The 15,560-nt window shown below is 53.4% G+C and overlaps 1 protein-coding gene across 1 annotated transcript in view; it reads right to left on the bottom strand.

Moving 5' to 3' along the window:
* ASTN2 (astrotactin 2) overlaps window positions 1–15,560 on the bottom strand; it is a 302,383-nt gene that overhangs the window by 265,941 nt on the left and 20,882 nt on the right. Inside the window, exon 2 of the mRNA XM_010571011.1 lies at window positions 719–1,103. Coding sequence (XP_010569313.1) covers window positions 719–1,103 — 385 coding nt within the window. The remainder of the gene's footprint in view (window positions 1–718; window positions 1,104–15,560) is intronic.

Below are 15,560 nucleotides of genomic sequence, written 5' to 3'. Positions count from 1 at the left end.
AGCATTCCCATCCTGTTGAGGAGACAGGAGTTCCGGCGCTGCTGGAACAGCAGAAACAACTCCTCTGTGCTGCCCCGTGCACGGTGCTGCACAAATCCAGGGCAAAAGAGCAATTCCCTCCCTGGGGAAATGCCACCTCTGCTCTGCCAGCCAGGCATTCCCTAACCCACTGGGTGTTTCACAGCGGTCTCTGCTATTACTAGGACAAGATATACCACCAAGCCTGAAAGCAGAGCCACCAGCTTCCCATCTCATTATGCTGGGCAGGTTCACGTTGGAAACAGGAGACTGGTTTTGGAAGAGGATGTTGACAAAGGAGATGGGTCAAATCCTATGAATCCATATCTCCATGGAGCTCCCAAGCACCCAGCTCACACGCTCCCGCGGCACCTGAACCACCAGCAAAGCACAGTCAGGGAGTGCTGCGAGAGGAGAGGACCTGGTCCTTGGGGCCGGCAATGACAGCTGAGAGCTCACAGCTACTGTGCCTCAGTTTCCCCAGCACCATCCAGAGGCAATTCCCCTCTCAGGAAAGGCAGCTCCAGGACAAGGTCTGCAAACCACCTTGTAGATGACAGCTGAGGACCACAGCCTGGAGAGCCAAGTGCCAGCGACAGGGGCTATATATGGACGAGCCACCCTCTAGGTGACACTGCACAGGACAGACACCCTGGCAGGGGATGGGAGAGGGAAAGAGAAGAGGGAAAAAGCCACAAACCTTTCTTTTCATAGTCAGGCTTCTCCTCTCCACCCCGGCCCAGGCTCTCCAGCGTCCGCGTCACCTGGCTGCCAAATTCATCCTCCCTGGTGCTGGGCTCTGCCCGCCGCGGGGTCTCCTCCTCCTCCTCGTCCTCGTAGTCGTCCAGGATGGGGGTCTCACGGATGGGCACCCCGATGACCGAGTTGTGGGCCTGGAGGCGCGAGTTGCGGAAACTCTCACGGGCCTGGGGGCCCAGCAGCACCGAGGGGATGTAGTGGATCTCGTGGGTGGCCTCCGTGCTGGCGCTCTTCTGCGGGATGCGGCGGCGCTTGTGCCAGCGCCGCTGGGCATACAGAGCCACCATGAAGACCAAGAGGAGCAGGAGCAGCGCAATCAGCCCGCCCTGCAGAGGAGAGCAAAGAGCATGGGTCAGGAGAGGCACGGGGCACAGGGATGGGTCAGGAGATGCTGCAGCCAGTGTCCACGGACCCTCTCCCCTTCCACCCCCAGAGCACCCTTTCATCCACACCCCACGAACCGCACGCAGGCGGGTTCACAGAGCAGCCACCTCTGGGGCAGGACATCACGGGCAGGCGGAGCAGGGTGCCAGAGGTGTCCTTTAGCTGGGGACAGCACAGCGACACCCCCGGCTCAGCTCTGCCCGCTCTCCCGGGGACTTTGTTCTTACCACACACCCCTCGGGTCCCCACAGCCCCCCAGCTCACCCACACGCACAGTGGCCCGAGGTGGGCGAGCCCCCCCTCCCACCCCGCACGGGGAGATGGGAAAGGAGGCAATTGCATCCCACCACTTCGGAGAAAAAAAACTCATTAAAACAACCCAGCCACCGACATGGGAGCAGTAAAGCCTCAGCAGAGACACACAACATTTCACACAAACAACGGTGCGTGGTGCCATTTGTTGCAACCGCCGCTCCCCAGGGCACGGTTACTCCGGCTCCATCACTTCTGGTTGCGATTTGCCTATGGTTTCAACGAGACTTCACCTGCAGACCTGGGGGCACAGCACAACGTATTCCAGACCAAGACCTTCTCTGCAAAGCTCTCCTCTTCCCCCACCTCCAAATTTTATTCAATACCACTCCCAACTACGTTACCATAAAAAATAAAAAAAATAGTATCTTTACCAAAAAAAATAAACTTCCTAAATATCTATATGTTTGTGGAAGTGTCCTCCCAAGGGAGCCAGGCTGGGAAGTGCCAAAGGGAGCCAGCCCTGCATCTGGCTGTGCTGGAGGTTAAATTCAGCCAGTCGCTCAGCCCCGCACCGGCAAGAGCTGTGCCTGTGCCAGCTTCCAGCCTCTTAATCTCCACAGCGTCGGAGCAATTTTATCCCGTGGAAGACAAGCAAAGCAAGGCATGTAAATCAGGAGTGGTGTGAGCAATCGGGGCTTTGCAGCATGACACGGAACAGCCAGGGCAGGGCAGGCGTTTCTTTGGCACAGTGGATGCCACAGCCCAGAACTTTACAGAGCGTGCAAAAGCAAAGCGGAGACGTGCAAGTATTTCCTCTGCATTTGATACAAAGCACCATGCTGTACCCAGAGCACGGCTCCGACTTGTAAACAGGATCAGCTGTAAAGAGGTGGCATTCAAAACTGCAGCTCACAGGATGAATTAGCTGGGGAGAGGCCTCGGGAACAGGAGCAGAGGAGAGATGCTTCCCTGGACCATCCCGGCACCACAACCCACCACAGAGAGGAACCCAGCCCAGCATCTCCCACCAGAACCCCCCGCCTCTCCCCCGAGATTGGCACTAACGGGAGAAGGGCTCAGGGATTCAGGAGGACATTGCTCAGCTTGACTTCCCTAATTTAGGTGACAGGCACCATCAGGAAAGGCAGCTTGGTGTCCAGGAGATGCTCGGGGATCTCTGTGTGGGAGAAGGGCAGGGCTCGCTGAGCTGACCGGGCTCATGCCCTGCAGTACCAGAGCACCTGAAAGACCAGTGGGATGAGGACCCTACCTGGCCTTCCACACTCAGAAGCAAGAAACAGCACAGACACCTCAGTCTGGAAGAGCAGAAACCTGTTTCCTCGGGTCTGCAGCACCTGATGCACTGAGACCCCCGAGCATCACAGCAGCTCCCCAGCACGAGCCACCCGCACCCCCGCAGCACTGAATAGGGGCCATTTCCTTGGAAGCCTGCTTTGCAGGAGAGAAACCACAGCACACCAGACCCTCCAAAAGGGAAGCCCAGTGACAAGGACACAGCAGGGCCACAAAATTCAACACTATGAACCACACTTCAACATCAGGTCTGGCTTGAGTGCAGGCATCCTTCCAGCAAAACGAGGGTTCTCGCGTTATGGAAGCGTTTCAGAACAACACTCGTGGATGTGACTACTGAGAAAAGCCTTCTCCAAGGCCTCACCACCAAGTCCCCTAGCTGGAAGTCGCCCATCGTGGTCTCTGCAACTGCAAAATGGCTGCAGGGCAGAGCACTCCGCTCCCACAGCCACTTGCCCTCCCTGGGAAAGCACAACCCGAGACAACCCAGATGCTCGGAAAAGGCCAGGGTGACTGAGAAAGCCCTGCACGAGAAGCAGCTTTGCCAGCTGGACCCAGGAAAGGGGTCCGGGCACCTCTGGCAGTGCCGGGGCCGTGCATCTGTCTGCCTGGGCTCACCTTGTGTCTGCCCCCAGGAAACGGCTTGGAGCAAATAAAGCTGTCAGCAGATTAAATTAAAGATCTCTCTGCTTGGGAGAAATTACAAAAAGGCGTAAAGGCACAGAGGTTATTAGCGTGTTGTTCCCCCCCCCCCCCCCCCGCAGCTCGGGAACAACAGGGTTGGCTCAAGGAAGCCAAGGGCTCCCAGCCCAACCCAGCCACGGCTCCTGCATCCTTTGGGGATGAGCCGGAGATCTCTGCTCTGCCAGCCACTGAGACGACGGTCCCCTCTCTGCCTGGGGAAGGCCAGGGGTGCCCGTGCCAGCCCCTCGGGTGAGCACTCATGGGCTCATAGCAGGCAGCTCAGTTTCAACGTGCTCCTTTCGTCCCTGACCCCGTGCCAGCAGCTGCTTGTTGAACCACACCGCACGCACTGGGAGAGCTTCCTGGGAAAACGGAAAAAAAAAAAAAAAAGAGAAAAAAAAAAAAAGAGTCAAACTTAGGAGGCATTCAAGCCAGCCTCATTTTAATCTATTTTTCATGTTAAATTATCCAACTGAGGGAGCGGGAGAGAGAAAGGGGAAGGAAGGGATAATATGAGAAATGTTTTATTTGACAATGTGTCATTTGGAAACTGATTATTTCTGTCTCCGAGCTTTTTAATATTCCCAAACAATGGCCGAGCCGCACGGGGATTTGGTATTCTAAGGCTGGATTTATAATACTCTGTTCTGCAGTGATAAGAACACGGGCCTTTAATCCTCTGAGCTGTGAACATGCATATTCTCCCACGTAATGTCCTTCCCGACGCGCTCCCGTGTGCCCTGCGCCGGCCGAGCAGGAGCCACCGGGCGCCGGAGGGCTGCTGGGACCCACAGGGGAGGAGGAGGAGGATGGCGGAGAAGGCGGCTGGCGGGGACAACCCCTGCGTCTGCAGAACCGCAGGGCTCACGGCACTGGAGCAAACCTCAGCTGAAGCTGCAAAGCAGCAAGGCTGGGACTTATTTGAAGTACAAAAGGAAAACCGATGGAAGAAGCCACCTCGAAGACCAAGAGATCAGGCGCTCATATAAATTATGAAGGCTGGCAAGCTGCCCACCCAGAGGGCAATCACTGTTTGGGCATCCGTCCGACATGCTGAACAATTTCTGAGCAACAAGAGGATGCACGTGCTTCTTCAAACACAAGCCACCACCCTTCCCTACCAAAGCCCTGAAAGACGAGGGAATCCTGCTGCTCCTCTGGGATCTGGACAAACTTGCTTGCAAAAGGCTCTGGCCTTTCCTGGTCAGCTCTGCTCCCCATCGTAGGGTGGACGTGGCGTGGGTCCCCGTAGGAGTCCGCCAGCCCTGCAGCTTTGCAGTCAAACACAGCACAACCGCAGCGACACAGCCCAGCCGTTACGAAAGCAAGCCCTGTGGTCTGCCAGCCACCGCGCCAAAAAGGGCTGAAGTCACAGAAGAAGGTCCCAGGCTGGAAGAGAACACGGTTTGGGCTGGCCAGACCTGTTACACCAAAGCATCCCTTCTGCAGGTCAAAGCGAAACCGGTGCAAAACAGCACAGCATTCAGCCCGGCGCTGAGCTGAACCCCTTCTACTGCTTCTGCTGAACACTGATACAAGGTTTTGCCCTGGGTGAAAAAATATCCTGATTTCTTTTCTAACTTTGAAGCCACTATTGCTCCCGCATGACATCCAAAACCAATTATTGCCCCACATTGTGCTGACAACCAGCCCCATCGCTACCTACCCGCTGCTGGGTGAAACGGGGCTCTCGCAGCCCAGGGCCATCGCTCACTCCAAGGACGGTCCCCCGGGACAGCCGGGCTCTGCCCAGCACAAATCCTGCACCAAAGGCCCCCCCATCGCATGCTGCAGCTTCAGAGAGCTGGGGCGAGCAGGACCCCGATGCCAGAGCATCACATCGCCCTGCGTCGTCCCAGTGGGTGAACCACGGTAAGCAAATAGGTATCAGCAATAACCACACAATCATCGGAGCTCTTCACGCTGTGTACTTTTTCCTTTCTTTCCTTTTTGGCCATGAAGGTAATTAAACACTAGAACAATTTAGCAAGGGTTGTAGTGGATTATCCATCACTGTCAATTTTTTATTTTTTTTTTTTTTGTTTTTTAAATCAAGCCTGGATGCTTTCAGAAAAGTTATGCTTTATTTCAAACGAGAAATAAGGGCTTCAGAGAGTTCTTGTGCCTTGTGTGGCACTGGAGGGCAGAGCAGATGACCCCACAGTCCCTTCTGGTCTTCCACTGCCCCAATTTTGTCCTTCCCACATTTCAGCTCCATAGCACCTTACCTCTCTTTCAAGCATTTCATCCCCTCCCAGGTCAACCCAGACACAGAAAGCACCACCAGACCCTGAACACAAGCGGGCAGGTAAGGCACGTCCACCGAACGGCACACCGAAAGGGGAGATGCCACCAGCACGGACCAAACCTCGGACCTCCGCAGCTCGGTACACAAACCTCTCCTGGCTCATCTCTGCCATTGCCGAGGGCTGTAATAAAGCAGCGCTCAATGAGCAAGTGTAGCAAACATTTGCATTAGGTTTTAGCCATGCTGTAATTTGAGCTAACGGATTTCTAATTAATTTAACTAAAAGCGATGGCCAACGGCAGCACAGAGACCCTATAAATGCCGTTTCACCAGGCAGAGGCTTGCTCCCGGGCACAGATCCTCCAAAGCCACATCCCAAGGCAAACCACAACCAGAAGCAGAGCTCGGATCACCCGCATTAGCCATTATAACAGTGCCTGTTAATTGGTAATCAATTCTCACGGCCAAACCCTCTGCTGCAGCCAAACTCAGAGAAGACACCCATCGGTGCCCAAGCTGGCTGGGGTGCAGCCCCTGGTCTCTCCATCCTCTCCCAGCTCCACCAGCAGGTCTCTTTGCCAGGCCAGACTCCAAATCAGGACCCCCATGCCTGCACCCCAACCGAGCTGCACTCGCAAGAGCTTTGGAAGCAAAATACCACATTTAACATGTTGGGTTGCACAGTGTCTGCTTCTTCCCTTTCCAGATCAAACCTCCGCACCACACTAGCTTCTCCCTAGGACTCCTTTGCCTTATTGCTCTTTTTCTCTTTGCTGCACCTCTCAATTTAAATATTTCTCCTGCAAATCTTAATTAACATGCTGTTTGCACCTTCTTTCAGATCATTAACGATGAAAAATAAGGCTGATCTCTGCAGACATCTCTCGGAGCCTTCCCTCTCCTGCGCACTACCGTTTATCATGACCTCCTCTGCACCCTGCTGCTTCCTCGCCCTCCCGGGGCACAGGACATACTCGCAGATGGCACACGATCCCTTTGGCTTTAAAGAAACAGCAGGGCTGGGGAAAGGAATTTATAGTGTGCTCTTCCCTAGAGTGGGGATAACACCAGCCTCCGGCTGTCATGCCCATAATGGGGGAGTTTGGGCTGTTCCCTGCAAAAACAAGGTTTCTGCACCCACGGCACCTCCGTCTGCCTCTCCGTCCTCCCCCTCTTGTGTCCGTACACAGTGGCCCATTGCAACCAAGTCTAAAAAGGCAAAAGAGGTCCCAGAAATACCAACAGCCCTTCAGCTCTGTGATAAGAGGAGATCGGCAGAGGAAAGAGGCCCCGGATCACCCCGTCCACTGACGCAGGTCGCACACGAGGGCAGGGAGGAGTTCTCAGAGCCAACCGAACGCAGGCGAGGAGGGAGAGGACAGCAGAGAAACAGGGCTTTGGGAAACAGGCTTTGCAAGAAGCAGTCATGTCTCCTGCAAGAGGAAAGCAGGGCTCGTGGATAGAAATGGAGCAATAGCACCTGGAGCTGGGGAAGGTGCCGGATCCTGTCGCGGGAGATGCTCCCGCGGGCGCAGACCTGACCAAGCCTGCTCGGTCCTCGCACAGCCTCTGCCAGCAGAAGCGATGTGACAACGTAAACCAGGGATGGAAAGATGCTTACTCTCCTTCCTGCGCGGATGGCACAAGAAGTTGGGAGCTTGACTTGCAGCAAGGATCGTTCGAGAAGAAATGTAATGCCAAAAAGCATAACGCTCCCGGGAGAGCTGGGACAGCTCAGTCACTGGAGGTCACCTGCCCAAAGTGCAGAGCGGTGCTGGCACGCCTCGAGGATGCGGGGGTCCTGCCAACTGCCCCTCCTGAGAGCAGGCAGCTTTTGTCTGGAGGACAAGTTGCCCACCCCATCTGCGAATCTCAACCACCCTCTGACAGCACGTACCCCCACGCGCTGCGAGGCTCAGTAAATGAGTCCATGGGCAGGTGAGCATCAGGCAGGGAAACTGAGGCAGAGCATGACGATGAGACCACCAAGGACAGACAACAAGTCAGCATGAAGGATAGTGAGGAAGCTATGAACACCAGGATTTAAAAAAAAAACCCCCAAAAAACCCCAAACCCAAAAAAACAACAAAAAACAAAACCACACAAAAACCCCAACCCCCTCAAACCACCAAACAAACAAAAACAACCAACAAAAAAACCCCCACACCACAAAAAAAAAACCCTCTAAAGAGATCTGGATCCAGTCCTGATCTCAAAACCACTTGACCCCACCTCTCCATAAAAGACAGCAATGCTACAGGGCAAAACTACTAAAAAATACAGCATTTTCTCCCTGTACGCTTCAAATCCCCATTTGAGCAACGCTTCACCAAGGTGCTTAACCACACGCTTAACTTTAAATCTGTGTTTAATTCCCATAACAGTCCATGAGACTACAGCATACGCCTCAGCACTTTGCTGAGCAGGAATGGCTGCTTGAATTGTGGCCCGAAGAGAACTGTATTATGTCTTTTTTCTCCTCTTTCCACAGCTCTTACAACATCATCAAGCTCCAGCGATGATGGGCCACTGTCTTCTGTTGTTGTCGTTACCACAACCATGTCACCTAACCGTGCCCAGAGCCAAGAGCACCCATGAATCACCCTCTCCAAAACGGCTTATACTGGTGCAAGGGAGTGCAGGATCTGGCCCAGGGGTTTAAAAGGAGGGGTTCCTGCAGGTTTGCTTCATCTGGCCCGTGCAGATCCGTCATACGCAGCTGCTCTGCTTGCCATGCTGTATGTAAATGCATTGGGCATAAATTTAATAGCATATACAGTCCTGCAAAGTATAACACACGCACAAGAGATGAGAATTACAGTTGCTGTGGGAACCATAACTTTAAAATCTCTGACTCTTCCACGTTAAAAAAAAGTAACGAGTCAGGAAAAAAAGTCACATTTCCATATAATTTTTTTTTTTTAAGCCACACTGAATTTTGTTTTGCTGTTTCATCCAAGAACAGAAACAAAAAGAAGGAGTGAACCTGCCAATCAGCCTTTCTATGCCGTTCAGACATGCAATGTGATGTTCCAGTAAATGTTTATTTGAATGGTCTCCCAGGCACCGGCTGTATGCAAGCACCAAAATACACAGCCCTCAATCACACCGAACAAGCCTGCATATCCCGAGCTGCACATCTTGCTAGGATAACAATTCAAAATTACTCCTAATCCATTTTTATGATGTTAAAAAAAGGGCATTTATTTGCAGTGAACTGAAAGAGGAAAGCTGGAGGTGATTTTATTAAGCACCTGATTGCTAGCTCTTTTTAAAGCCAGAGCGCAGATTGCATAAATTGTGATTTTAATGCGTGCTAAACGGTTCACCTAAATCGGCTGACCTGCTAACCCAGAGCTTGCCCTCAGAGAGGGAAGATTTTAAAATGCATAAGGTCTCGTGCGTTCGCGCTCATGTTTCCCTAATGTGGGCAGGCTGGCTGAGTGCAAAGCTGAGACAAAAACAAGAGCTTTACCCCCACAAAGAGTTTCAGTTACTGAGCCCCATCCCTCCTCCCCACCGAGCTTCCTAGAGACCCCTGCACACCCTCATCCCGCTCAGCTCATTTACACCCGGTACCTGAATAGCATTTTCCAAAGGGGAGGAAAAATTCCCTTGAGTTAAGAACAACCAACCCTGCCTTCAAATAAAACAGGTCACCACATCCACGGGAAGTCTCTCCCAGCGCAGGCGAGGTCTCGCGAGCGCGGACCACCACGCGTTGCAGGTTGAGAGCGCCCGGGGTTCACCAACGCACAAAGCGCCTCGCAATTAAACACGGGGTTAAAGGCAAGGCCCTCGAAACCAGCAAGCACGGAGCCACCACCCACGCAATGTCCCTCTCTGCACCGTCTTCAGACCAGAGCCCAAACCCCGACAGCTCGTGGGGACCCAGCTCGGGCAAGGAGCATCCCAATGGCCAGCGGAGCTGCCCTGCGGTCGCATCCCGGCAAAGGTAGCCCCTGCTGGGAGAAGAGCAAATGGGAATCCACCCAATATCAAGGAAGACCACCAAAGAGACTGTGTGTGGCCCTAATACCTTCCCAAATGACAGAGAAGAGCAACGAAGTCCTCCTAGGCTCGGTTTTGGCTTGGTTTCACTGAAATTGCCAGTAACAGCAACTTGGCCACACCTGCTTTGTCCGAAACTAGTGGGGAACATGTCCCTGCCCCACCTCTGCTCCCTCCAGAGCTTCCCATCTTACAGCAGAGATGGTCACTTGGGGATTCCTCCTCATCGGAGCCCTCCAACAGACCTGCAGATTTGCACCTCGCACCCCTGGGCAGGGAGAGCCGGTCCCAGGGGAGCCCGAACCTGCCTCACCCTGCACACCCCTCCTCCTGCTTTGGGGACAGACAGTGCTGCCTACAGGAACATCTCATGGGGTTTTTCCAGACTTTCCTGCCCTGAGGTGTGGACCGAGCTCTGCCCATGCAGGTGCTCCATCCACCAGCAGAGCATCTGGCACGATGCCCTCGGCTGCAGCAGCCAAGCCACACTGCTCTGTGTTTTTCTGGAGTCACTTTTATCACGTTCATGCTTTACCCATTGCCCAGCGGAGGCCACAAACACCTCCACAGCTTCTGCCCAAGCTAGTGCCTTCTCCTCCACACAAAAAATGCAGAATATTCATTTTAGCATCTGATGAAGCCAACCTGCCAGTCAGTTGGCCCCAACGGACAGAGCAGCACGGTATTAGTCACAGCAAAAGGCGTGTGGAAGTGGCACGGTGAAGGAGGGATGCAGCTAAACTTGCTAATTAAAAAAGGGATAAAACTCAAAGCAGCTGCACATTTTTTAGGACCCTTTGCCTCAGGCTGATTTCAGACCCGCCGAGCGACCACCCACAAACCTCAGCACCTCCACTGCTCAGTGTCACCCCCTCAGAAAACACGGTGCAGGTCCTGCCTTTGCTCCCACCCCATGTTTACCTGCTTTGTTTGGACAGCAAGTGCAGGAGAGCATCTCCCAGAGCATGTGTACACAGCTTATCTCTGGGGCACCCAGGCATCAGTTGGGGCCTCCGGGAGCCACCACAGACTCGAGTGGCAGTTACCGTGGGGCCCCCCAAAATCAAAGCCGCTGCGGGATACCTGAACTACCCAGCTGCTTCTCACCCCTTCCAAAGGTTTAACAAATGCTAAAGCAAGGTCTCAAATTACGAGGATTATTACAGTATCTACCAGCAGAGCATTTGCTAGCAAGTGATGAAATATAATTAAAAGTAAAGAACACTTGTCAGATAAATGAGTAACATGTACTGCTGTTGCAAAAGTACCTTTCTTGGTTTTTTAATAATTGTGTTTATCCGCTTCCTCACTAATTTACAAAAAATGCAGTTAATTCTCGGTGGATCTCACAACCATTAGTGCGAATTAATGCTGTTCCCACTGTATATTCTGCATATATTAAAAAAACATTAATCTAATAAGAGATGCACATCTCCGGATGAGGGAACATGAAGACAATTCACATTGTGCCTCCAGCTTCCAAGTGCTGGTGAGTGACACGGTACAGCATCCTTTCTGCTCAATTAACCAGCCAGCTTCTGGGGACTGCCAGATCTTGGACAGTGGTCCAGAAAAGGTGGCAAAGCACGGAGAAAAATTCACCGCAGTGTTAAGGAACAGGGGCTTCTTGGAGTAGCCCAACACCTCCAAGCCCCGTTGATGGGGTCTCCTCTGCGTCAGTGTGTGCTGCTGCTCTACACAGGGTGGAGCGAAGACAGGCAAGAGACTGCAAAAGGGGTTTAGAGTTTATTTATGGGCATCTCAAAACAATTTATAGAGCAAGGAGCTGATGGGAAGGTGCTATTGTGCACACAGGAATGGAGGGAAAGAGCTCTTTTTGCTGTTGGGGTTTTTTTTTTTTTAAAGGTTTATTACTGAGCCCATAGCTGGCAGCTGCTTTGGGAACGATCCAGCCTACTGTGTAAAAAAAACCAAAAAAACCCTGTCTTACCATATTTAAAGTGCAAATATTTCAGCATAATGAATGCCTTTCTGAATAGCAGCAACACAAACCACTACTTTCCAGGGGGAGAGGGAGGGTATTCAAACACAAGAACAGGGATAAAAGCTCCATGCACGTGTCTATGTAGCATTTGGCATCTTTGCAATTCCAGTATCACAACTCACACTGCAGGAGTCACACACTGCAGCCCCCGCTACGCCAGAGAAGAGCCTCTACTGGTACCTCGGGCAGTGCACATCGGGAAAAGAGAAAAGAGTTTATCAATTTGCATATATGCAATTTGAAAAATGCACCGACCCCCCCATGCATCACAGAGCAGGCAAATCCAAGACTGATTTAAACACAAGATCAAAAAGCTCAGCAAGTCCACAAATCTGCTCCTCTCCCAAAACACCACAGCTAGTCCCATCAGGTTGTTAAGAGTCCAGTTAAGTACAGCACTTAACCATACACTTAACTCCCATTAACTTCACCAGGACTTTGCACATACATAAAATTTATCAAGTGTTTCAGGGCTTTTTTATCTTCTTGCCCAAGAACACAGAGTTCCCGTTACCCAGCCATTGGTGCGATACGTCCAAACAACCTCGGGGCTCAGCACGGCGGAAAAGCAAATGCACGGGGACAAGAGTTTTCCTGCCGTACAGCTCCCACACTCGTTGCTTATGCACCTGCAGGTCCACAAAAACCTTTTTGTTCCACAGCATGTCAGACCACGCTAAGCTGTCTCGCCAAAGCTCTGCTACTCGTTCACCGAGCCCTCTTGCTGTATTGATCGAAAGCCGAGAATATAAAAGGACGGGAACGCACCAGCTTTGTTTTGCCCGCTTGTTTTCAAGTGGCTTTGAAGGACACGAGGCCAGCGATCTTGCAGGGGAGGCAGAGCCGTAAGCGGGGAGTGCAGGGCATCCCGCTGCCGGGCTGGGAGGGGAAAAGCCGAGTTTGCATCTGCCAAGAGGCCCTTTGCACCCACGGGGTGCAGCCGGAGCAGCTTCAGCTCTGGAGAGCTCTGCACACCCAGGGGACAGTCCCCATCCCAAAGCACTTACAGCTCGAGGCACCTGCAATTCAAGTCCCTCTTTCTTCTGTATGGGTATGGGACATCAAAGATGATGGGAGCAGAGGAGGCATCAGAAAGCAGGGCTCCTACCTACCTCATTCCTCCGCTGCAGGAGGGACACTCTGAACAGGTACCAAGACGCTGGCACTTCCAAAAGGACATTTCCCTGTGCATTTTGAGGAAGGACCAGTGATTTGGGGCAGCCCAGTCCAGCCCTGCCATCCTCAACAGCCTCGATTTAAAGCACCACAATTTGAAAGCCTGTGACCATTTCTGAGCCCCCCACCAAGCTAACCTGCACCCTTACTAGAGCAGAGCTTGGCAAGAGGGGACCTGAAGGGACTCCCTGGAGACCACCCAGCTGCAGCCCCCTCTGGGGCAGGGCTCACAACTGCACCCCTGCTCTCCAAAGGGACCTTTGCAGAGCCGTGAGCTTTCACTTGTGCTCTCACAAAGCGAGAAGCAGACCTCAGCTCTAATTACAGCCACCTTCTGGCAAAGAGGAGACAGACCTTTAATTAAGAGAAACTGGCACCAGAGCAGGGAGAGGCCAGTGGGCAGCAGCCATGGCTCAGAGGGGCAGACAGGGTTTGGGGGAGCTGGTGGGCTCACTCAGTGCCACAGACACGCATCAGGGTGCTGGATTTTCTCTCCCTGCATCCTCGCAGGCAGGATCGATGCCATCCCCTGCAGGACAGGGTCACCAGCTGCCACCCCTCCCACCTTTGCTAGGGCTGCAGGGCACTGCTCAGCGCCCCGAATCTGGGTTCACCCAACGTGGACATCTCCTCCTGTGTGACCAGCTCAGCAGCCCGCCTGGTGCTGCAGCAAAGCCCGGGTGAGACCAGGAGCAGGCTAAGCAGCAGCAGGGGTATAGACTGCTTTTATTCCAGGCACACAGCTCACAACAGCCCTGAGCATCCTGCACGCAGACAAGGCATGCCCGCTCAGCCCTGGGGACCATCATCTCCTGACTCCATCCCCCAGCTGCACCCCTTGCCCACAGAAAGCAGCAAGTATCACTGTGATGCCACCTGGGTGCCACCAAGATGACCGGCCAAGCTCGCCGGTACACACCGCTCTATATGCTTCAAGGGACTGAGACAATTTGGGACCTGCACTCCCCAGCCTAGCTGTAAACAGGGGGTTTGGAGAGCATCCGAGCAGGGTGCATGCGTGGAGAAATGAGAGCTCCTTCCCAGATGGAGAGAGGACTGAAGGGCACTGCTATTCCAGCCGGTTCACTGCAGCCCAGCTGAACCGTGCCATGAGGGTCCATGACGGGAAGGCTGCAGCCCCCCCCCCATCCCCATACGACAGCCGCTGCGAAAGTGTCCATTTGGAAATGGGAAAGAACTCATTTCAATTAAACATGCCTGGTGCTCCAAACGAAACCAATTAATTCTCCCCATCTGAAAGCTGATTAGCCAGGATATCTGAGTAAATGGATAATAACAGGCTAATAACCCCCCTCCCATCCTCGTGCACGCGCCGATGCTGCCGTGAGGTTTTTGACACGGTGTCGCCAGCGTAATTGCAGCATCTGTGAATAATTGCGGAGTGAATTCAGCCACCGATGGCAGGCAGCACCATCCCTGGCAGCAGGCAGGGACTGGGCAAGGATGGCCACTTTGGAGCCAGCCTCACACCCAGTTACCCGCTCCCAGCCCTCTGCACCCCCCAGCAGCATCAATCGCAGCATGAGCTCTGTGGCACTGGGCCCCCCACTCTGCAGCACCCCATCTCTGCTCACCCACCGAGGGACACCAGCGGGGGCTTGGTAGGGCCAAGCACAGCCATACTGGTTGGGTGTTCAGCTGATGAGTAGTAACTCATTAATGCAAGCAGGCTTTCAAACAGGGCTCTGTGCAAGGAAAGCTGCCCCCCCAACCCCCAAAACCTCCTTCATTCCCCCCAGGAAGGCTCTGTGGGGCAGCCCTGGGCACAGCAGTTCCCAGCTCTCCAGCCCTCCCCTCTCCCCGTGGTTGTTATTAGCCAGTGTTTAACTCTACTCTTTAATTAATTTCCTCATCCTTCCCCCTTGACTCCTGCCCTCCAGGATGGGCTCCCACCAGCCTGGCTTGGGGACAGAGGGCGGACGCATCAAGGTGCTGGGGTTAACGAGCAGGGGAGAGCTCCGCACCACCACCCCAAAACAGACTTATAACCCCCCCAGTTTAAGCATCCCCCACTAACCCAAGCACGGGACGAGCAGCTCTTGGAGCTGCACCGAGGCTCAGCCACCGGCATCCTCAGGGAGTTCAAACGGCTGAACCCAGACGTGGGGATGGCAGCGAGCAGGAGAGGACGGGGGAAGGCACAAAGCCATCCCACCCTCTTCTGCGTTCCTTGTTCCCTCCAGTCCCCATCCATGTCATCCCCAACACCACCGCAGCCCCAGCCCCGCAGCCCGACCCTCCAGGTCCCTGCTGAGGGGCGGCCGCTGGCTGGGGAGCTGGTGGCAGAATTTTCCAACTCTTCCCCCCCCCCCCAGTTGGAAAGTGTTGATTAGCTAAAAAAACACTTTCCAATAGGGTATTTTTGGTTAAGAGCAATCTCCGAGCCAAATCGCGTGCAGAGAAAAACAAAGATCTCAATCCCGCTGCCATTTTCTAATCAAATTTCCTTTTACTAATTTGACAGGCCTGTTCTGAAAATCTAAATTTAAAGCTAAAGTAAGTTAGATTCCACAGCTAAATGGGAATCAAGATGAAATATTTCAAATGGAGCTAATAAAGCCCTTCTACCCACACCTTTCAGCTCACAAAGCACCTCTCCGCTCCTTATTTGCTACTCCTGATGCAGACAGTGGGTATTAAGCTCTGGTTTGCTTCCTCACCGCCCCCCCCCCCCAACGCCCAACG

The sequence above is a fragment of the Haliaeetus leucocephalus genome, unplaced genomic scaffold, assembly GCF_000737465.1.
Source record: "Haliaeetus leucocephalus isolate CR32 unplaced genomic scaffold, Haliaeetus_leucocephalus-4.0 Scaffold306, whole genome shotgun sequence".
Lineage (NCBI taxonomy): Eukaryota > Metazoa > Chordata > Aves > Accipitriformes > Accipitridae > Haliaeetus > Haliaeetus leucocephalus.
The sequence above is the reverse complement of the archived record's forward strand: the minus strand, read 5'-3'. Positions and strand labels throughout refer to the sequence as shown.